Source organism: Mesoplodon densirostris, chromosome 2 (genome assembly GCF_025265405.1).
Source record: "Mesoplodon densirostris isolate mMesDen1 chromosome 2, mMesDen1 primary haplotype, whole genome shotgun sequence".
Classification (NCBI taxonomy): Eukaryota; Metazoa; Chordata; class Mammalia; order Artiodactyla; family Ziphiidae; genus Mesoplodon; species Mesoplodon densirostris.
In genome coordinates this window covers 121,767,299-121,792,359 of record NC_082662.1, presented here as the reverse complement: position 1 = coordinate 121,792,359, position 25,061 = coordinate 121,767,299, and the positions used below count along the sequence as shown (strand labels likewise).

At 39.8% G+C, this 25,061-nt stretch overlaps 1 protein-coding gene across 1 annotated transcript; it reads right to left on the bottom strand.

The window, feature by feature from the left end:
* Positions 1-24,723, bottom strand: HSD17B7 (hydroxysteroid 17-beta dehydrogenase 7). The gene is made up of 9 exons (XM_060088364.1): positions 24,564-24,723; positions 22,480-22,683; positions 19,477-19,569; positions 18,276-18,390; positions 12,918-13,112; positions 9,031-9,135; positions 8,054-8,110; positions 4,503-4,601; positions 1-1,288 (listed from the first exon to the last, which is right to left on the bottom strand). Exons 1-9 carry the CDS (start codon positions 24,596-24,598, stop codon positions 1,187-1,189), a joined length of 1,005 nt encoding a protein of 334 aa, XP_059944347.1. The 5' UTR covers positions 24,599-24,723; the 3' UTR covers positions 1-1,186.
* Positions 24,724-25,061: the final 338 nt, after the last annotated feature.

The following is a 25,061-nucleotide window of genomic DNA, read 5'->3' as shown; positions in this document are numbered from 1 at the left end:
CATCATTCTCAAAAAATGCTCTTTATTCATTCACATATTATTGCGTTTAATGCTCACTTCATACCCATGAACTGAGGAAGCAGAAAGATAATTCCTTCACAGATGAAGAGTTTGAGACCAATAATAAAGTCCTCCTTCCCAATTAACAGCGAGTGAACAGAAGATCAAAAACCAGCTCTGCTTTCAGCTCTCCAACTTTACCCTTCTTTCTGCAAGACAGTGTTCAGCCCTCATTTTCACGTTTATTGTTATTAAAAATATCATTAGCAACAAACTTAAAGTATAACCAAAAATCCATACTTTAAAATGTAAAGAAATTATATTTACATATAATTTTTCACATTAACTCATTCAAACTGTAACTCTGTTATATTACAGGTGTTGGTTGAAACATCTAGGCATCTTAGATTTTGTCTTCATATCATGCAAATTAAGTCCTAACCACTTTCGACCACTACTGATACCAGGAGACATTCCACCAGTAATTATTCAACTGGAAAATTTCATTGAAACAATCTGAATAAATCATTTTTGCTGCAAGATTACATTCACTAAAATGTCATGAAAACGAGTGGGTCAGTAATAAACAAATTTGCAAATTCTGTTAAAGGTCAGGCCCACTATTAACATGGACTAAATCAATCTCAATAAAAAACATTTTTAAAATAAGAAAAAAATAATTCAAGTGGCCCAAATACATATACTTTTGTTACTATGATTAATTACATGGGCATCTGTATTAGGATTGGTAAAAGCAGCATGTGGAAGAAGAAATAAGGTACAAGACCTAGGTAAACTACTCGAAAGGAAGAAGGCTAAGATGGTCACTCAGAGAATGGGCAGTATTTCCTCCTGCTGGGGCAGGTGAAAAGGAGAACCAGTGCGTGTCTGTGTCATGAGTATTCAAGTCTACACCTCATCCCGTGAAGTGTAGCTTGGGCTGCAGTTTGCAGAATAAACAAATTGTGACTAGCACAATTTCGATATAATGCCATTCTTAAGAATATATGATATTTTATCAAGCTTTTTCTCACGTGCACAAACACATGCACAGTCATAGCGGTAATTCTGAAACAGGGACGATCAGAGCTCACAGTTTACCACAAATGCACATCATCCAACTCAGGAACCCAGGTGCTCCAGAATCCACAGAAGGCATGAAAATGGTGCTCAGAGAGCACCATTTTCAGCTCTGTTTTTTGGTTTTTTGAATGGTGACCCTAATATCCTTTTCCAGTTCCAGTAAGTTTTGGTAAAATTTTTCAGCAGTGTCTTCATCTAGGTCTATCTGGAAAAGAAACAAAGATAGGGATGACTACGAAGGAAAAATGAAATGAATAGTATTTGAATAAACGGGAGCCATTTAAATAACACAGGTAAGAGAACCCAAAATAGGATCAGTTGGAATGGGCTGCGGTGGCAGCCATGTGGGGAATGTTAGGAATCCTGAGGACACATTAACTCTCCATCCAAACTCCAACACTCACCAAGCCTACTGATGCTTCCCTTAAACAGCAAGACTGAAAGATCTGAGCTTTGCTGTCTCCCCTAACTGCTGTGTACCTAGTAACAGAAGACACCAAACATCTGTGATATAAAAAAGGCCAGGACTTCCCTGGTGGCGCAGTGGTTGAGAGTCTGCCTGCCGATGCAGGGGACACGGGTTCGTGCCCCGGTCCGGGAAGATCCCACATGCCGCGGAGTGGCTGGGCCCGTGAGCCATGGCCGTTGAGCCTGCGCGTCCGGAGCCTGTGCTCCGTGATGGGAGAGGCCACAACAGTGAGAGGCCCACATACCGCCAAAAAAAAAAAAAAAAAAGGCCAAAAGAGGAAAATCAAGAAATTTTTAAAAAAATTCCAACTGCTACTTACTTCCTAATATCCACCTTCTTTAGTAAAAGAGCCCTGATCTTAGCTGAGCTCACTGCCCTGCAGATGAAAGACTACATTTCCAGCCTCCACTGAAGTTAGTGGTACCAGGTTACTATGTTCTGGTCAATGAGATGTAAGTGGAAGTGTTGTGTGGTACCTACCCAGGACTCTCTTTAAAAGGAATGGGGCACCCCTTTCTTTCCCCCTTCTTCCATGCTGCTCCCCTGAGTTATAAGGATGAGGGCCACACCTCAGGGATGACAGAAGGAACCTGGGTACCTGACAATTTGCAGAGCTGCCAGGCCAGCCTAAGGTTGCCTCTCCAAACTCCTTTACATGCGAGAAACCTAAGCTTTTATCTTGTTTAATCCACTATTATTTTACACTCTTCTCTTTTATGTAGAAAATCTAATTTTAACTTACACACTGTATGTAAAAGCAAACTTTCAGCCCCTATAAAGTGTTAGCTCTTTCCAAGTCAACACAGAGCCTAAACTTAAAAAAAAAAAAAAAAGCCTCTTTCTTCATGAAGCTAAAAGGCTAAAAAATGAAAGAAAACTTCATAACATTTTGGAAAAAATATTTATATTCATTCAACCATATTAGTGTTTTTTCATGTTGTAACCAGAAGAGACATTATAGCTCTCTTTAGTTCAACCCAACCTTTAAACAGAGCAGAGAGCTGACTTCCCAAAATTAATCAAAGGTTAAAACATATTCTGCAATGCATTTCCATGAAATGCTAATAAAATACTTTGGTTTATAGAATTAAACATTTTCTCCCCTTGGTAAACCAATCATTCCTTCGAGATCAATAGATAGTAAGTCCAAATAAATTCTGAGGGCCTAAAAGTAAGCTCATTAGTTTACCATAGAGTTCCCAAAGTGTGTTCTTTGGGATGATGTTAAGCATTATGTAAAATTTAAAGAGAAAAGAAAAAGTTGTACAGTCAAGAACAGCTTGCAAACAGCAGGATGAAACATGTCACCCATATTTCTTAACTGTATCAACTTCTCAAAGCCTTTACTGGGCTAATGTGCATTGTGCATATCTCTGAAAGAGGGAAATATAATATGAAGCATTTCTCAAACTTACTTGGCCGACAAACTGCTTTCTGCAAATCTTCTCAAGGAACTATCCCACAAAAGGTATTTTGGAAAACATTTGACGTTCATAGGTTCATTTTCAGTAAACATATACCACGGGAAGCAGAGAGCCTGGTTCCCCTTAGACCTCAAGCTACTGACATAAACAAGATCACTGACAATTTTGACTCTGACTTAGCGAACTTATTTGCTCCAATCTAATTTTATTTTATGCCGATTCCTCCTCACAATAAGATAGGCAGTGAAAAATGGGAGGCTAAAGTAAACCTTACTCATGACAAAAATACAACAAAATTAGGACTTCCCTGGTGGTGCAGTGGTTAAGAATCTGCCTACCAATCCACCTACCAATGCGAGGGACACGGATTCGAGCCCTGGTCCGGGAAGATCCCACATGCCTCAAAGCAACGAAGCCCGTGCGCCACAACTACTGAGCCTGTGCTCTAGAGGCTGTGAGCCACAGCTACTGAGGCCCGCGCACCTGGAGCCCATGCTCTGCAACAAGAGAAGCCACCGCAATGAGAAGCCTGTGCACTGCAAGGAAGAGTAGACCCCGCTCGCTGCAACTAGAGAAGGCCCACGTGCAGCAACGAAGACCCAATGCAGCCAAAAAAAAAAAAAAAAAACCAACAAAATTAATCCTTACAGGGTCAAAATAAAACTTTTTTCATTTTTCTAATATGTAACTATGTTTATTTTTATTACTTATTTATCTGGCTGTGCCGGGTCTTGGTTGCAGCAGACAGGATCTTCGTTGCTGTGTGTGGGATCTTTAGGTGCAGCATGTGGGATCATTTTTAGTTGTGGCATGCAAGATCTAGTTCCCTGACCAGGGATTGAACCCCGGCCCCCCTGCATTGGGAGTTCTGAGTCTTAACCACTGGGCCACCAGGGAAGTCTCCTGTAACTATGTTTAATTTCATTTTAGGTTACACAGAGTCTACAAAACACAGCATTCATTTTTTTTCCAAACTCCATCCCGTACCTCTTCAAAACACCAGTCTATTAAAGCTAATAGTTGTCATAAGTGGAACTGAACACTCAAAGGGAAGCTAACTTTACTCAGAAAGATGCTTTATATTTCATCCAACTTGTGACACATTTCTTGAGCACCTGCCATGCACAAGGGAACATGCTAGGAAACTGGGTGCAATCCCCCCTCCTCATGGAGCCTATCCTTGGACAAGGGAGCCCGCTACTGAATGAGTACTACACAGAACTGGCGTAAGAAGTAAAAAAAGCCTAGCATGAAAGCATCTGACCTGATGTAAAAGGTCACACAAAAGCTGTGATCTTAAGGATAAACAGTAGAAATGAATCAGTAGAAAGAAGGGTAAGAGCAGTTTAGGTGGAGAGAAGGTGTGCCATGGCTGAGAGGCAGGAGAGAGCGGAAAGAAATGAAAACAGGCCCATGTGATGCCAGCGAGCAGAGACGGGAGCCCCAGAAGAGAGAAGCTGGGCAGCTGGTAGGGCTGGTCAGGAACCCAGCAGCAACCTCTTCAATGAAACAAAGGAAACATTTACCTTTTTGGACGTTACGTAATTGCTTCCAAAGCCAGTGGTGGCACTCAGATATTTCACCAGAGGATTGAGAGACTCGGGCTTTTGGTGGAAAAGCCAGACCTGGAAAAGAAGAGGGTGTCAATGATTCTTCTGTTCTGCCCAAGGTGAGTGAGACTGGAGGGGATGTACAATCAGCACTTTACAGAGCCCCAAACAAATTCTAAAAGTCCTCCTGACAGCATCAGCTAATTGTGATGCCTTCATGAACCACTACTATAATTCGAAGGAAGACAGTAGGGCAGCCTGCTTAATAGCATCCTTTGAAAATTTTATTTAAAGCAAAAAACCATATTTTAGCTGTCTCTTCTCTTAATCCCCAAATTAAAGTTCATGGCATGTGACCTTGAGCTTATTCAGAGTGGATACTCAGCTCACGCCACAGTAAAGTATGGGTCACTGATGTGATATTTTATTAATAGATAAGCACACACGTACAACTTCCAAAAAATGTACATGGTAAAAAGTCTTCCTCCCCAATTTTCTAGCCACCCAGTTCTCCTCTCTGGAAGCAAACACTCATGCTACTGTTTTGTATATTCTTCTAAGGAAATCTATTTGCTTAAAAACATATATCCATTTCTCTTATGCAAATGGAAGCAAAATATACACACTACTCCACACTTTGCATTTTTCACTTGAACAGGCCTTGGAGATACTTTCAAATCAGTATATGAAAATTTTATTCTCTTTTAAAGTAGCACAGTATTCCATTTCATGGATGTGCCATACTTTATATCATCAGTTTTCAACTGCTAGACCTAGAGGTTCTTTCCGGTTTTTGCTATTACAAACCTCACTGTGATGAGTGATGAATACATCATTCCATGTAAGTTTGAGTACATTTGTAAGATAAATATCAAAGATGGAATTGCTGGGTTAAGGGTATGTGTGTTTATTATTTTGAATGATCTTGTCAAAGGGTCCTTGATAGGGGCTATATCAGTCTACTCTCCCCCAGCAATGTAGAAGAGTGCTTATTTCTCTAGACCCCTGCCAATATAGTACATTATCAAACTTTCTAATCTTTGCTAATCAGAGTTGAAAAAGTTTTTCATTATAGTTTTAATTCGCATTTCTCTTAGTAGGAATAAGATTAGGCATCTTTTCATATGATTAAAACAGTTTCAAAACTCTCTGTTCATGTCCTTTGCCTATTGTTCCAATAGGTTGTTTTTCTTGATTTGTTGAAGCTCCCTAAATATTAAGAAAATGTAACCCTTATCTACGGTATGAGTAGCAGGTGTTCTTCCATTTTGTGGTTACTCTTTCGAGTATATGTGTAGTGAGAATTTTAGTCATGTAAAATTTTTTTTACTTTTATTAAATCAAAATTTTCAGTCTTTTCTTTTATGGTTACTGGGAGTAGCTAAGCCTCCACACTCTTAAATTATTTTATAACTTCCCCGTTTTCTTTCTTTTTTTTTTTTTTTTTTTTTTGGCAGCACCAAGCAGCTTGTAGGATCTTAGTGCCCCCCACCCCGTATTTTTTTCTAGTAACTATATATTTTAATTTTTATGGATTAAATCTTTTAACTTACCTAGAATTTTATTTGACTGTAAGGTATGAAGAAAAGATCCTATTCTATTATTTTCTGAATAAACCATCTTTTCTCATTGTTTTGGAAGGCCATCATTATCATATACCAAATCCCTGTATGCTATGGGCCTATTCTCAACTTTCTATTCTGTTCCATTGATCTGTCAGTTCACATGCCAGAACTGTACTTTTTTCAATAAGATGGTCTTCTTTAAAATCTTAAATGCTGAAATACACAGAATCCTTTACAATAAGCCTTCTCTCATTTACTCCTATAATTCCTATTTTATAGTTAATAGTAAAAGGCTTAGATGAGTGAAAAACACGTGCCCAAGTGTTCACAGCCAGAAACTGGAGAAATGGAATTTGAACAGAATTACTATAATTCTATAGTAATAGAATTATATATAGCATATTCTTAACCACTGTGCATTAGGCCACTCAGGTTCAAACCATTTAAGGAGATAAAACTTATCCAAAGATTGAAGAGATTCTTGCTACACACGTGATATGCTCAAACCCTCATCTGTATCCACCAGCATATATAACCATCACTAGGTGGTAATTACATCCGACCCATCCACACTGAAGGAAATTACAGCAGGGTCACAACAAACTTTTTAAACTGTGACACTGGGGTCATGCTGCTCATCTCATCCAAATCCAACCTATTCTTCAGGGCCCGGATTAAGCCCAACTCAGCAAGCAAAGCCTCCTCCAACTAGTCCAGCCCCACTGTGATCCTCCTTTCTGATTATTCCTACAGTACTTGCCACCAGATGACAGAATGTCTTACTTTCTTGTCTATTTTCTCTATTAATTCTTTTTTTTCTAAACATGACTCTAAGTTCCTTAGTAGCTTCTGACTATTTTGACTTCTAACTAGATTTTGACTTCTATTTCCACACCACTGACACTCAATATATACTTGACCTCTAGACTTGATTTTCAGTGACATAAATGTGCAGAATGAATACCCTAAAGGACTATTCATTATCTTAAATAGTTTGACATATACATTAAGAAATAATTAAAATTAGTTTAAAAGTACTTGCTTCTACTATGTTTGTGTCTCTACAATAAATGCATTTGTTTCTGCAATGTTTACCAAAAGAAGAGTGCCAAATCAATTCCCTTAACGTTTGCCTTAATTTCAATTCAGCTACGATTTAAGAATCTGTTAAGTATGAGCACTACAGTGCTAGGCTCTCGGGTTTTCAAGTTGCCTACCAAAAATCCTGAGGGAGCTAAGTGGAGTGAGGGGGGGAGACACACACACACACACACACACACAAACTGACTTTAATACAATAGAATTTCAACCAGATGGTGTAAAGCACAGAGGACAAATAAATTTCATCCTGTATGACGATTCTGATCCATTAGTAGTGGATGTCTTTGGGCCTTGAGTTGAAAAACACTCAGAGACATCATTTATGTAAACAGAACAGAGTGTTAGGATCCGTTACTAATGTCTGCCATTGATGAGGAAACACATGCAATCCACACGTGTGCGATTTAAGGAAACGAACTTGTTTTCTAATAAAGTAACAACTCAATTCTCGAATATTAACAGAGAAAAGAGAATCTTCCCATAAGGAAATGGAGCTGGACTTCGTTGCCTCTACTCTTGACCCATGAAACACACCTTCTCCACAGGAAATCTCACACTGACTGCCCAGCCACCGCCTTGCTTTGCCTGCCGCTGCAGTATTCCACGCTGTGCTCTCCTCCGGCTGCTCATGTATTTTGCTTCTACAGAAGCACTGTTCCCACAACCATGGTGTATCCAGTGCCATGAAACATACTAAACTTTCAAAGTTCACTCCTAATGCTCAGAACTTAGTCCTAAACAGGACCTTGATTATTCAGAGCTTGTTCTCTTATCTTTTCTGTTAAGGCTGTTTCTAAACCAGTGAACTTACAGTCTACATCTGTGAAGTGAATACAATATATTAAAACTCTAGTAACATACCAGTGCTTCTGTTCCATTGTATGGTGTCAACGTGAAAGCATTTGCAAAAAAGCGTAACTAAGAAAAAGAAAACCATAGTCATTTCATGGTGGTTTAGAGTCACAAAAGCATTATCCATTTAAATATTAAAAAAGACAACCTGCATTTCTTATTATAGAGCATTTTTTTAAGTTTCAAAAAATAAAGAAATCTAAATAAGAAATATCACTTAATCTCCATTACTCCAATCAACCACTTTTAACATGAAGGCATATTTCCTTCTCATCTTTTTTCTCTGCCTGCTATAATGGAGGGATATTTTTTCCTGAGCTCTACAAGGGAGGGACATTTCCTAAAAGCAACATTTTCTAATGTGTGCTGGAGGACACTGGTCCTGCAAGATGCTCAAAATACAAAACAAACAAGCAAAAACATGATTCTATGATCATACAATGCACAATCATACACTTTTGGGGAACTTTTAATGCATCTGACATTAAAAGCTCAGAGAAATCCAGTTTGATATCGTTTAACTCGTTATGCACCAGGGGATTTTTGCAGAAACTAATGCCTGTAGCCGGCAATTTGTTACGTAAACGAGTATTGAAACGTCTCTAGTCAATAACGTTTGGGTAACAAAAGACATATTAATATGTCTCTGAGACGTATATAACATATTATTGAGACATAATATACGTGTCAATAATATGTGAACACACGTTTCCCAAAATTATATAATCATAGAACTCTTGGGATCTATGGTGCATGACCAAAGAAACATTCCCTTAAAGAAAAGTGGACACTCAGATGGTGGTACAGTTGGAATATCAGGTAGTATGAAGCAGAGATTGCATACTAAGTAACGTCAAAACCCTTGAATGAAATGGAATTCTGCCACCTTCAGATTCAATTTCTTATTTCCCAACTCTTAAACACAGCTTTTTGGTTCCAACTCGAACAGCTTAAGTAAACTAAGACAAGAAGTATTCATCACTTACCAGCCATATGATTGGCATGATCAATGTCCACACAAAAGGAGATATAATTCCATATGTCAAATTGGTCAACACCGTACCTGGGCACGCTACACTGGAATACAGACCCTGGGAACACAGAGAGGGGTAGCAATTAATTTTAATTCAATATACTTTGAGTCACCTATGTGCTAGTTAGTTAATAAAGGAGATACACAAATGAGCCAGCAAGCCAGGGCATCAAGGATTTATGCTCTAAGTTGTCCTTGAAGCTGGGTAGACCATTTCAGTTTAAGAATCATGTACTGAGAACTCACCATGAGAGACACTCAGGATGCAAAAAATAGTTAGATAAAGTCTCTATTCTCAAGAAACTTAGAGAACAAAGAATAACCAAGCTTGAAGCTGGACAAGAAAAGTAGGACCCGGTTACCTGAGTTTTCCATGTTATTAGCTTAACTGAAGATCAGTTGACCAATCAAAATAAGCTGTGACAAAGTGAGAGAGTGGCATGGACATATATACACTACCAAACGTAAAATAGATAGCTAGTGGGAAGCAGCCGCATAGCACAGGGAGATCAGCTCGGTGCTTTGTGACCAACTAGAGGGGTGGGATAGGAGGGTGTGAGGGAGACGCAAGAGGGAAGAGATATGAGAACATATGTATATGTATAACTGATTCACTTTGTTATAAAGCAGAAACTAACATACCACTGTAAAGCAATTATACTCCAATAAAGATGTTTAAAAAAAGCAGTTAAGATAAAAAAAGATACACAGTAAAGTCTTTGCCTGCAAGAAGTTTCTGATCTAGTAAACACAGACAACTAAACCTCAACTGTGTCTGTTTCCCTGCAGGTATATAAGGTCCATATCTCTAGCTTGAGTTGGGAGCTCCTGGCATCAGAGAGGAATGAGGGCTGTGTGTGGTTCCACAAAGACCTCCTCCAACTGAAGATCTCTAAATCAGGTTCTTAGCCCAGGACTCATCATTTTAGAAAGATCTGTTCTATAAAGAGAGCTCCAGTTAACATACGGCACATATTAGTAATAGAAGAGGCCCTGGGTGGTCTTTAGTAATCCTTGGAGCATTGGGATTTGTTTTACTAGTTTATTTGGTTTAATTTTCACTGCATTTTACCTTATTTTGATGTTGACCATTTTGATTCATATTTTTATTACTTTTAATCTTATTATTTTTCTTTTAAACAAAAATAGAAAATGCCAGTGTAGCACAGTCAGTTCAGTGGACAGAAAGCACCCTGAGCATCAAAAGCTGGAAGGTCTTCTTCCTTTATTCAGTGCTGCAAGGGCCTGGAGGTGCCTGACACAGATAATCCAGCCCCTGAGAGTCCCCCTGATTTACCAACAGTCCTCTGAAAAAAGTCAGGAGTCTTAGAGACCAAAAATTCTTCCCAAGAATATTTTGTCCCAAAGATAGCTAAGGAAAATTTCTTATTCTGGGAACTGGCCAGGAACAGTTAGGGCCTTTTCAGCCCTAAATGAAGACATCTGTGAACTAAAATCCAGGGCTTCCAACAGATACAACTTTCTGACATTAAGCAACAAAAGAAACAAGCAAGGAGGCCATCTTATCCAAGACTACAGTCACCCCACACGTTTAATCCTAGGGAATGAGTGTGACGACCCTGAGTACTTCCACAAGGCCTGTGTGAGGGGTCATTCATGGATGGTTAGTCTTTCAGGTAGCTTGTACAGACCTAACAATATTTCCAGTCATACAAGCTTTCAAAGGGAGGTAGTTCTTTTTTTTTTTTTTTTTTTTTTTTTTTGCGGTATGCGGGCCTCTCACTGCTGTGGCCTCTCCCGTTGCGGAGCACAGGCTCCGGACGCGCAGGCTCAGCGGCCATGGCTCACGGGCCCAGCCGCTCCGCGGCATATGGGATCCTCCCGGACCGGGGCACGAACCCGCATCCCCTGCATCGGCAGGCGGACTCCCAACCACTGCGCCACCAGGGAGGCCCCCGAGGTAGTTCTTTATTAGTTACTTCTCTATTCATAAAAGCCAAGGAGAAAAATTACAGGCTGCAAAATAATCACACAGATTTCAGGAGGCGGCAGCATTAGCTAAATCTCCCTTTTCTGTAAAAGATGAAATCCCAAAACTTATTTGACAGTTGAGACAAGCAAAATCCCAGAGCTTATCATGAAAAGAGAAGCTAATCCACTCTGACCTTACCCCTAAAAGGGAGGTTCCAGAGGACAAGCAGTTGTGACAAGTTTTTAAACATCTCAAGAAATCTCAGGAGGAGGCTCACAACTGGACCAACACACTGAGCTCAAATAATAACAAGAACAGTCAACACACAAACACACATAAGCACATGCACACACAGGTGCAGACCACATGACCACAGACACCCATACCCAAGCACACATACCACATATACAATCACATTCATATACATATGCACACACCCAAAAAACCCACACATATGCATGTGGATAGGCACACTCACACATGTATGCATGCACATAAGCACACACCCTCCCACCCTCCCACCCATTCATGCCCACATGTGTGCAGACACAAGCACACACGCATGCACGCACGCACACATTCTGAGCACAAAGCATGGCTGTGACTGCTTCATACCAATCCCATCATTCAAGCCTCCCAACAAATCTGTAAGGCAGGCACTATTATTATCCCTGTTTCTCAGATAAGGAAACTGAAGTACAAGGAGATTAAATAATTTGTCCAAGTTTACAAAGCTGGTGACAAAGCAAGGATTCAAACGCATTTCTAGAGAATATGCTCATAGCTTCTACTTTTATACCACCCTCTTCACTAAGAGGCTTGATTCTAAGAGCCAGTTCTCAGAAGTGAGAATTCCACCTGACGAAGGTCTCCATTGCAGAATCAACTAGGTCTAGACCATTACGTAAGGCTTAGATTGCTGTACCTAAAGTGTGATCAAAGAACGTCCCTTAAGGGCAGATAGTTTCTGCACTGTCTTTTTATTTTTCCTTCCTCCTCAATTCTAAGCCTGAGCCAGTACCCTAAAAATGGTCAGTCTTTTGTAAATATTAGTGGAATTAAATTTCTCCCCAGTCCCACACTCAAAAAACACAGTCAAAGCAAAGAAAGGAAAATGCCCATGGGAAAGACCGGAGATTTCCAGTTAAGATTTCGGACCTGGGCAAGAGAGACACACAAAGAAGCACTAAGTTCCAGACCACAGAGGACACAAGGAGCCAGCATGACTGACAACAGCTGCTCTCAAAACCCGGGTCCTCACAGAGACAGAGCTCTGCAGCCTCACCAAAGGTCACTACTCTCCAGAAGGCTTTCTAAGTACCAACTGTCCTATAACATCAGATATAATAAACACTGGGTGGCAGCATGGCTTAGTGGGAAAAATCCAAGCTATGAAGTTAGCCGTGGGCTCAACTCTGAGCTCTGCCCTTTACTAGCTGCGTGACTTCTGGGTAAATGACTTAAGGGCTCCAATCTTTCGTGTCCTCATATGAAAATGGGAATACTCAGACCTACCTCACTATGATGGGAAAGGTATTAAATGACATACATAGATAAAAAGGACAGCACCTAAAACATAACAAATGCTTAACAGTAACTACTGACATTGTTAGTAGTATCATTCTGTTATATAAAATATAGCTTTTGAAGAGCTATGGAATGGTGAGTGAACCCCCATATATCTAAAAGGTCAGGAGCTAATTATTCTCGGCCCTAAAACTTTCCTATACACCAACTATCAGTCTTCATCATGTCTTATCTTGTCCTCATAGCAATCCTGCTCAAGAAACAATATTTCGTCTTCTAAACTACAATAGTTAATAGAAAGCCAGCCATCTTACTAGGAAATCAATGGTAGTTCAGAAATCACTGCCCTGCCATTTCCATATCACTGAGACAGGCCTCACCCGCTGGTTGAAGTTCCTGTTCAAAGCCACACTCAGAAGGTCAATAGCATATTTGGAAGAGCTGTAGGGCTCCTGGCCTTTGCTGTGCTGGATGTCCTCAAGGCTGAAATTAGATTTCACTGCATTACGAGATGATGTCCAGATAAGCTGAGATGGACTGTCACTATGACACAGGAGAGATTCCAGTTCCCGAATCTGAATGAGGAATAAAAGAAACAAAAAATGTATCAAAATATACTGGGGGAGTACAAGGTAACAATTTTGAAACCAATATAAATGGACACTAGAATTGAACAGGTATGTCATTGGTAGAGTGGGACACATGTACGCAAGAGAAGGAGACTAGACTGATCTATGTGGTAAGGGATTAGAGTCAGAGACATCAGTGTGAACTCATGATTAGCTTAATAAAGATTCAGATGGTTACATACCAAATATTTACAGATATTTATACATAAATGGGTTAGTATGCACACAGGTACATCCTTGCTCTGTTAGCTGAGAGAACCTAGAAGCAAATGCTATCTCAGTGGCAATAAGCACCCAGACCTTGGTTTCTAATACCATTCTCCAATAAAAGGAAACAGATCTCCTTAGGAAAATGGCTGATTCTAAGACTGGGATAGGAAATACATAAGATGAGTCTTAAACATCATGTGGTGCCAGAAAGGATGTGCTCAAAACAAATCCAGAAAGCCATAATGATAAGGGTATGTCAAAGATACAGAGGTTCCACAGGACAGAAAGCCTAGAAATAAACCCACGCAGCCATGGTCAATTAATCTACAACAAAGGAGGCAAGAATATACAATGGAGAAAAGACAGCCTCTTCAATAAGTGGTGAGGGGAAAACTGGACAGCTACATATAAAAGAATGAAATTAGAACATTCTCTAACACCATACACAAAAATAAACTCAAAGTGGATTAAAGACCTAAATCTAAAACCAGATAGTATAAAACTCCTAGAGGAAAACATAGGCAGAACATTCTTTGACATAAATTGCAGCAATATCTTTTTGGATCCACCTCCTAGAGTAATGAAAATGAAAACAAAAATAAACAAATGGGACCTAATTAAACTTAAAAGCTTTTGCACAGCAAAGGAAACCGTAAACAAAACAAAAATACAACCTACAGAATGGGAGAAAATATTTGCAAATGATGCAACCAAAAAGGTATTAATTTCCAAAGTATACAAACAGCTCATACAGCTCAATATCAAAAAAAACAAACAACCCAGTCAAAAAATGGGCAGAAGATCTAAATAGCCATTTCTCCAAAGAAGACATACAGATGGCCAAGAGGCACATGACAAGATGCTCAGCATCGCTAATTATTACAGAAATGCAAATCAAAACTACGATGAGGTGTCACCTCATACCAGACTACAAATAATAAATGCTGGGGAGGGTGTGGAGAAAAGGGAACCCTCCTACACTGTTGATGGGAATGTAAACTGGTACAGCCACTATGGAGAACAGTATGGAGGAGCTCTACTAAAAATAGAGCTACCATATGATCCTGCAATCCCACTCTTGGGCATCTGGAGAAAACCATACTGCAAAAAGATACATGCACCCCAATGTTCATTGAAGTACTGTTTACAATACCCAAGACATGGAAGCAATCTAAATGTCCATCGACAGATAAATGGATAAAGAAGATGTGGTATGTATGTATGTATGTATGTGTGTGTGTATATATATGTATATGCCACAATGGAATATTACTCAGCCATAAAAAAGAATGAAATAATACCATTTGCAGCAACATGGATGGACCTATCATACTAAGTGAAGTAAGTCAGAGAAAGACAAATATCATATGACATCACTTATATGTGAAATCTAAAAAAATGATACAAATGAACTTATTTATGAAACAGACTCACAGACATAGAAAACAAACTTATGGTTACCAAAGAGGAAAGGTCGGGGGGAGGGATAAATTAGGAATTTGGGAATAACATATACACACTACCATATAAAAAATAGATAGCCAACAAGTACAGCACAGGGAACTATACTCAATATTTTATAATAATCCATATGGGAAAAGAATCTGAAAAAAAAGATATGTGTGTGTGTCTGTATATATATACACACACATACATGTACATATAACTGAATCACTTTGCTGTACACCTGAAACTAACACAACATTGTAAATCAATTGTACTTCAATAAAATTTTTAATAAATAAATAAATGTTTTAAAAAGATATAGAGGTTCCAACTGAAAGAGCTCCCAATAGCCCAAACTAAAATAATTTGAGCAAGAAAATAAAGTAGTATTTATAATACAAAGGAGAAAATATATATCCATGAATCTGCATGGATATAACAAATAATTTTTTTCAGTTTTACTGAGGAATAATAGGCCAATAAATAAGTGATTGAATAAAGATTTAAGTGGAGGAGAATAGACAAATCTCCCTTGCAGAAAAATTCCAAATAATTCATATAGCTACTCTATTCTTAAGGAGGTCAAGCACAACCCCTTAAGTGTGGGCTACACATACTAACTCTCTTCCAAAGAGCACAGTATGTAAAGAGAGAAAGAAACAAGTAAGTTAATAGTGGAAAAACCTGACAAACACTGATTCAAGTCAGGGGATCAAAAAGAACATCAATATACCTAGAGTCTGTCATACAGAGTGAAGTAAGTCAGAAAGAGAAAAACAAATACTGTATGCTAACACATATATATGGAATCTAAAAAAAAAAAGGTTCTGATGAACCTAAGGGCAGAACAGGAATAAAGACGCAGACGTAGAGAATGGACTTGAGGACACAGGGAGGGGGAAGGGTAAGCTGGGACAAAGTGAGAGAGTAGCACTGACATATATACACTACCAAACGTAAAATAGATAGCTAGTGGGAAGCAGCTGCATAACACAGGGAGATCAGCTTGGTGCTTTGTGACCACCTAGAGGGGTGGGATATAGGGAGGGTGGGAGGGAGGCTCAAGAGGGAGGGGATATGGGGATATACGTATGCATATAGCTGATTCACTTTGTTATACAGCAGAAAGTAACACAACACTGTAAAGCAATTATACTCCAATAAAGATGTTAAAAAAAAAAAAAAGAACATCAATACTGATAAAACATATTGATTGGATGTGATGAGAATGGCACTCCATCTCTGTGGTCTTCTTCCTAAAAACACATTTTCTCAAATCTAACCATGAGGAAAACAGACAAATCCCAATCAAGGGACCATGTACAAATACCTGAGCAGTAATCCCCAAACTGTCAAGGTCTTCAAAAACAAGGAAAGTGTGAGAAACTATCACAACTAAGAAGAGCCTAAGGAGATTTGACTATTAAGTGTAATGTGGTATCCTAGAAGGGGTGCTAGAACTGAAAAGGGACATCACACAAAATTAAAGAGTTCCGAATAAGGTATGGACTTTCATTAATGGTAATGTATCAATATTGGTTCACTAATTGTGACAAATCTACCATACTAATGTAAGATGTCAATAATAGAGGAAACTGGGCATAGCGTATGCAGGAACTCCTTTGCAATAATTCTATAAATCTAAAATTATCCTAAAACTAAAATTTTATTACAGAAAAATCTAGGAAAGCTTCCAGATGTGTAATGAACATTTACATCAAACACAATCAAGAGAACTCATGGACATGAGATTAAATCAGTTACCTGGTTCCACAACTGTAATACTGCACTGTGCCCGGAACTTTACAGAAATTCTCTCTACTCTTTTAACAGCCCTACAAGTTTGGTCATTTATAATCAAACTGGGGAGGGATCCGTTATAATGCATTTACACCTGGACATAGAATCCAAGTTTGTGATCTATAAAAAGTTGTAAGATTCCTAAAACTAATTTGGAGAGAGTGGAAGGCATCATAAACCTTCCTATCATTTTATTTGATAAATCAATCCCAAAACCCCTGCTGATAGGCCTACCTATATAAGGATACACAAGGATAAGTCATGTCACAAGGACACCTGTAATAACTGTGCCTTTGGCCACAACTCTCCTCTGCCATTCCCCCAACCTGGATTACCCCAATACTAGATTTCCTTAACAACTTAATTTTTTAAACAATAGATTCATCAAAATATTAACAGACTATTAACAGCAACAATTAACTTACCCTCTATCATTGCCAATTCATTTAATAATTTGAAAAGAGAGCAAAGAAAGAGGAGAGGATTATGAAAAGATAAAGGAAATATTAGATAATGAATCCCTGTAGAGTTATAAAACATGACCATATAAGAATTCAATCCCATCCTGAACTATATTTTAACTTTTGTCATTGAAAAGGTAATACCACATTTTTTTTTTTAAGATTCATGTTTCATTCTAAACGATCTAGAATGAAACATGAATCTCCCACTCATCCCTGATGCTCTGGCACCCCAGTTCAAGGGTATCCACTGTTCCCAATTTCATCTGTATCATTCTAGAAATAGTATATACATGTATATACAATGTGTAAAGATATATATTTTTCTGTTTGTTTATACAAATGAGATCACACTATACATATTACAACCTGCTATTTCTTCTTAATAATGAAATACTAGAGACTATCCCATGTAAGTGCAAAATATCTTATTTCTTTTAATGGTTTCACAATATTCCAATGTTTATGTATATCTTAAATTATGTATATACAGGCTAGTCCTCAAGGAGGTCCAATTTTGAGGGAAATTAGGTTTAAGGTGGAAAAAGTGATCATGACTATAAAAGCGTCAGAGATACAAGTTCTATGCAAGCAAACCCAGCATTAGAAGGAGTTCTTCTAGCACCAAGGAATTAAAAGCAACTGGCAACAGATCTGGCTATTACTTAATCTAGATATTAAAGCTGTCCTATGAGATTAAACCTGAGGCAAAAGCACAGAACAACCTAGACAAGTTGCACATCCCTTGCTTAACTTTATAGTTGCCTGAAATTGTGACACACCAGACTGGATGCTTAAAAAAAATCACAAATCAAGATAGTAAAAGATTAACCATGAAGTACTGTTTAATAATGGCTTCCCTGTCACCCCATCCTATCTGATGCAAAGCCCAGTTTCAAAGAACAGTACTGGTGCACTTACTCAGTTCTGTACATTGTTTCTGAAGGTGCTTGTGTGTTTATACCTTACTTTCTCTCTGATCTCTAAAGCTGATGTCAAAAGAAAAAATATACCAGTAGGCTGCTTTAAGCAATGTCTTCAAAGAGTAGAGTGATGACCCTATTTAAACACGCAAAGATTTAATGCTAGCCATAAACTAATGAGCTTAACAAAACAGCATTGTGATCTATCTGTGCAAGTGTTTAAGGTCACAGTACTAAGTGTTGGCTTATTAAGCCCAAAGCCTTTTTACCAGGATAAAGTGGCCAAAGACATTGGTTTCAAACACCTCCTGGAGGCCATCGGCGGTAATCTTTTCACTCTGGGTCAGCACTCCTTCAGCTGTGGAGAATATATGAATCGCTTTTCTGAAACAGCAAAAGACAATTGCATGACTTTTTAAAGCTTCTTTAACTGAAGATACTAAACAGACACCCTCTCCTGCCTTCCCCCACCCCAAAACTACATTTTCCTTGATTCTGTAATAACAGGAACAAAAATACCTATTTCTCAGAGTGGGTTATCATGAGTACTAAATCAAATACAAAAATGCTTTCTTGACCCAATTCACAGAAGGACTTACATAGTTATAGCTCATACTACCAATAGGAACCTGAGTCTCTCAAAAACCTGTTGCAAAAACTCTCAGCACCTCTTTCCAAATCAGGTTAGAAGTCAACTGCCCTGGGGGAATAATAGCTACGCCAAGAAGAAAAAGTCTTCCCCTGAACACTGACGTTTAACTGCTGAACAAAGTTAACAGGTTGTTTTATTATCAGGAATTCTTGAAGCATCGAATATACTAATTGATTTGCTGTGAGATCTATGTCGTAGGTCAAGACCAGCGTGGAATTCTGTGTGTAGGGCTGTGTTTAATGGCAGAGAAGTAAAACAAAAGTAGCAGTATAGGAAATAGCATGCAGTGAGAGTAATATCTGCTTATGAATAAGTACCCTGGGTCACAAAATAAGATTTATTTCTTACTGTAGGTTGTGGTTAAACATTTTTGGAAGCCACTATAATAATGCATATAGAGAATCTCCCAGGAAGGTATTTAGGTCTGTACATTTCCCCAGCCTACTGGTCAGGGCACCTGACATACAGCTGAGAAATGCTTCTCAAGTTGCCTTCCTGGGTATTAGAGTCTCACTGACAATTCTGCCTAGTTCTGAAATGTTCTTGCTAACAGACACAGTCAGGCAGACCAAAATTGACCTGCCAAAACGTCCAACCACTCAGAATGTCCTGGGGACCAAGAACACAATAAGAATCATGACTTGCAACATTCCTCACAAAGATGAAACCTTCTTTCATGACATGGCTGCAACACGCCCTTTCTGTCTTCATTCTTCTCAACACCCTCTCATCTCCTCAAGTTATCCAACTGAGGGCAAAACTAGGCAAAGTAATAAACACCTTCCTTCTAATCAGTTCACCTAGAAGATGGAAATTACCTTGAAAAGAGGCCATAGAAAAGTGCTTTGATATTTAGCTGTGGATTAGGCATGATCCCAGCATTTAGATATACATAGTCAAGTCTCTGAAACCTGCAAGTAAAACCAAGAAAAGATTGTTAGTTATCTCTTTGAGCAACTAGAATAAAGAAGGCCTATGAAGGACAGAAAGTACTTTCTGAACCAAAAAGATGGCCATAGCAAGCCAAAGCATCAGTATTACATTCTCAACAGTTTTTCTTTAGCCATGGTAAATATTTGAGTGTTCTTTTTTTTGATGGTGGCTTCAAACAGAATTTAGAGAGCTATAACAGGCTTTGAAGTCAAATCTTCTCTGATCAATACTCCTTCCAGCTTAGTCCTCCCAACAAGGCACTGAAGCAACTTTCTATTAAACCTACTCTCCTTCTGGTCTTAGAAAGTTTTTTGCATTTTGTTTTTAATTCACATCTTCCCTCATTGACAAGTAAAATCTATATAATCTGATCCATCAGTGCTGGAATCTGAACGCCAAGATATCCACTAGAGCATTAGATCCATGTGGAAACCTCTCCTTGTTCATGGCCAGGTGCTCTGTGTCATAAAATGATGAAAGCTCACAAGAATACAGTGAGATTATAGAAGTTGAATGGGGGTAAGGTGCTTCCGATAGGCTCCCTCCAGGACACGTGTGAAATGCTGACTTGCGAAGCCTTTTTCACCAACATAAACCTTGATCTAAGTGTATTCTTTTTGAACTAGGTTCAAGGTAAATAGAGCCTGTGCTCATTATAATTACAAACACTATGAATATTCAAAATGTTGCCTAGAATTCTGTGCACCACACTGTCTCCATGTCCTCCGTATAACCCAGAACACGGGCCACAGCTACTAAAGCTGGTACCTCAGGATCATACATGGTTACTAATACACACCATACATGACATTTCCTGATCATCCTATAAGTAATCAACAGCCGCATGGCTCTAATTATAAACTGACTGTTTAAATTGCTCATATTGATACCATCTGGTTATCCATGTAAGATCCACAAAGACAGTATGGGTCCAGCTATCGCTAGTTGTTCCATTATCTAACATGCAAACTTTCATCTAAGTATACTAACAAATCTCGCTGGGAATGGAGAGGGAATGTTTAGCAAAGAGTGGAAATGGCAAATTTCCAAATTCAGGTCTGGCTGCAGTTAAATGGCATAGTACCCTTGAAAGCTTAAATGATTGACACAATTGCTCTATTCTGGATAAAACGGAACCACTATTCCTTATCAGTTTTCAGCAGCACAAATCTAATAGAACAGAGTATCACAGGTGGAAAGACCAGCATCAGGAATGGTGCTGCTTCAGCCAACTGGAAAGGGCCCTTCTCAAGCTCTCTTCGCCTCTAAATTTAGGTCCATAGTCGAAGATATCCATTTGGGCCATTAAGTGCAAGACATCCTTCGTATAAGCAAGAGATCTATCTGGACACTGTCACATATTCCCAAATTTGTCAGTATCACTAGAACCGTCATTTCCTAAATTTGGATAATACCACCCACCTCAAAGAGAGCTGTTTTGAGGATTAAATAAATACATCAACGCTGCACTTAAATGCTGACAGGCAGCTGGGACAACTCATCGTCTTAGCGCTGCCTTCTTCCCCAGAGCCTCCCCCCTTACGTTTGGGTCGAATTACTAAATATCTTACTAAATACTAAATTACTAAAGCTGTGATAACCTATCCTGAGCCTTTGAAGGCAGTTGAGAATAGTCAGTACTATGAATGTCGCAACATGAAATCTCAAAACTGTACTGAAATGGGCTACGACTAACTGAGGATGAAGGTTCTATTCTGCTAAATAAGAAAATAACTAAATCTATACAAAACAGGATGAGAGAGCCAACTGGCTGAGAAGGTTTGGGGACAGAAAGCCTGCAAACACGACTTGAAACTCATTCTCCCGACTTGAGGGTTTTTAAATCAGTAAGGACACTGACTGTACAGTTTCACAGACTTGGAGACAAGTTATGGAAAAGTAGATGTGAAACCTAGAAAACCTCAGTCTTTAGAAAGATAATGTGACAGAAAATTCTAGGAGCTCAGCAGTAGAGGAGAGCAAACCTTCATTTACAAAGGGCTAAGGCTGCAGGGCAAACTGTGGCAAAGAAAACCAGTTTCACTTTGTAACTTGTACATGTGGAACAGGGTAATGAAAATTGCTATCAATAAACATATAAAATGCAAACTATTATTCTTCAGCCAACGCTTTAACCAAGAAGGCCTTCCTTATGTATACTGAAGTTCATTTTATTATCCAAGGAAATAAAGCAGCTCTTGCTTTGTAAGGGCCTCAATTACAAAAATGTAATTAATAATTTATTGATTGAATGACTGATTAAATTTAATTATTCCAGATATTGCTAGGACTCAGCATGGACTAGTGCAGGGTTCTTGACTTTTTGATCATAAATTCCTCTTAGAATTTAATAAAAAGCATGCCCTCTCTCTCCAGAAAAACGCATCGTGCACCCATATGCAATTTATTGTACACACTTTCTGGGAATTTATACATCCAAGGACTCTATCCCTTCATATACTAAATATTTATCAAATGTTTATTACATACCAATTACTGTCCAGGTATGAACAAATTTTTAGTGGCCTGGGGAAGTTTCTTCACTTGTCAGTACCTGCCCTACCACTTAATGTAGTTCTTATGTGAAGGAAAGATGCAAAAAATGCATTCAAACATCAAAGGAGTTACACTAACATAAAGCTTCACAACTGACCACATGTCAAAATACACTGCTAAATTAATCTTCACGGAATGGTCATGATTATGACTGAGAATGAAATTTTGGTACTGAGGCAAGGCAATAACGGGTCACTCTATACAGATTTCCTCAGTGTAACTTCTTTTTATACTGCACCTATTTCTTTTTTAGGTTTTCCTATCCTTTCTTATTCTATTAGCTGTTGTGTTGCACAATCACATGAGAGAAAAGCCATCCACAAGAGGCATACCTTTGCTTGAGCTCCTTGGAGGCCTGGAACACTGACGGCAGGCTGCTGACATCCACCTGCACGGTGGAGACCTCGGCGGTGGGGTGGGAGGCCAGCAGAGCAGTGCGGACGGCTTCCGCTTTGCTCATGTTCCTGCACGCCAAGCACAGGTGAAGCTCATGGTCTTCCTCCAGCAACCGCCTGCAGAGGGCTAGGCCAACGCCACTGAAAGGACAATTCAGATACAGAATATGCATTCAATGAGATGGTGCCAAATAGAGGCATTTCTCCCTGGCTCAGAAGACTGATTTTGTCAACTTGAGCCCCAACCAGGAGCCCAGGTAGACAGAAAGAATTCAAAAATTATGTAAAGATGGGGGAACCCTACAACTCTAATAGTCACTGGCTCAGGACGCTGTCCCATTTGTGTTTCTTTCATTCTGCAAAAGCTCGATGACCCAAATAACTCAACTGCAAATCAGAGTTCTCCTTTAGCATTTCTTTTAAGACAGAGTTTATCCTGCCAGTGGTTTTCATTTTACACTGATTATGACACTCATGAAAGTGATTCAATACATCACCAGCAAATGTGGAAAAGAACATCTTATTAGTGTTTTCCGGTATGCATGTTTTACTCTGCTGTCTAAGTTCCTCGAGGGCAAGGGTTCTACTATCTACTGGTATCATGGCCAGTATCAGGAGCACCAGAAATTCCTGATAAGGAATGGATGAATCTTTCAAGGAAAGGTATAAGTAACATGGCAGGAGATACAAGTCCCTCTCAACTGCTACGATTGAATAACCAACAGGAAGAGAAAGAACTCAACATGATTAAGTAGAAGACAGGAATGGGACATATAAGATGGGTACCAGGAGACAGAAGCAGGGATGAGTACAAGTGTCAAAGATAAATGACCTCCTTCAGAAAGAGCATTGTGAAACCACATAATCGGGACAGCATTCAGACCAGGTTGGCTGATAACAATGAAAACCTGGATAAATGGGTTTTCTTCCAAGACTTAAGCTGATTCCAGGCAAAGAGCCTAGTACCATCAGTAACCTGAGCATCAAATATAGTTATGTTTATTCATCCCCACTTGAGAATAGGCCTTTACTATAAATATACAATTGCAAGTATCACAATATTTGTAAAAGAAACAAACACACAAAATCAAGTCTGACTTATTTACGCAACTTCCATATAGGAAGCACCGAACCAGTTGTTAAAGTTACTCAGGTAAGGGCATGCTAAAATTCTGCCCATTACAGACACCTGCCAGGTTTGGCTTAGTTAACATGGACATGGCCAGATAATTGAAAGTGAACTAATTTTAAATGACATTTAACATATCCTCAGTCTTAATCCCCCCAAAACTCTAAATGCAACAATTAGAAAAATGGTTTGGTTACTTTCATCCTCCACACACTGTTCACTTAATAGCAAATGAGAAGTAAAACAGGCACTAGAAGAGGCTGAATCCAAATGCCCAACCCTGGAGTAATTACTCATTGGCAGTATGGTTACTTGCACTCCTTCCATGCCTTAACAGGAAAAAGTTGCTTTTCTCTGAGTTTCTGAAGAGTATATATACTAGATGTCTAGCACGGTGTTACATGGAATGAGATTTTTCCCCCAGTGTTCTAACGCTCACGGACGCTGAAATTTACCTAGGGCCATAAGTCTAGGACAGAAAAAACAGCTGGAGTACAAAATATGGCGACCTGGTCACGATTAAATTACCAGTGATGAGAAAGTCAAAGACTGGAAGGAGGCGAGGTCTGCGTGGGAAGCGCCCTTTCCCTGGATACAGACAGTATCGTCACTGAGACACTCATCTCTTAGTGGCGCTCTAGTTTTCTTTCCGCTGTCATGTTTAATTCAAAGCACCAGTTACTGAGCCCCTCACTGGGCCGACAAGTCCGGTACCTCGCGCAGTGGGGGACCCAGGGAAGACCGGGCCAGGGTCTCGGCCATAGTCCCCACCGTGGCAGGGTCAGCGACGGGAGCTCCCGGGGTCGGTCGGTGGCAGGTCCTCCTGGCCCGGTACTTCCTGCTCCCTCGGACCCCCGCCCCGCCGCCGCCATTATCGCGATGGAGCCCTCACCTGCTCGCCCCGGTGATCAAAACCACTTTCCGCATGGTCGCGAACCCTATCACCACGCACCCTGAAGCAGGTACCGCGTACGGCTTCTCACGAGTATTATACTTTGACCCGTATCCCCGCCCCGGCCGCGCCCCCAGCCCTTCAATCAGGGCCCGGCGGGGCCCCGCCTCCCTTTTGCGTCATCTACTTCGCGCTGGGCCCCTCCTCCATCGCAGCCCGCCTTCCGCTCAGATAGGCCGAGGGGCGGAGCCGCAGGTCGCCCAAGGCCCAAGCCAATCCGGGCTCTCCCCGCCCCTCGGCGGAGCAGGTGTCCCGCCCCAGACCCTGCGCGCGCTGGTGGCTCAAGGCGTTTGTCTTGCTTGGGCTGTGGTCCCAGCAGAGCGATAGGGTACGGGCATCGTGGTATACACAGGGTCGATACCCTGGCGCCTCCGATTGGCGCTTCACTGCAGGAAGACCTCAGGATATTTGCACCAGAGCTCCTTATTTTAGAGGAAA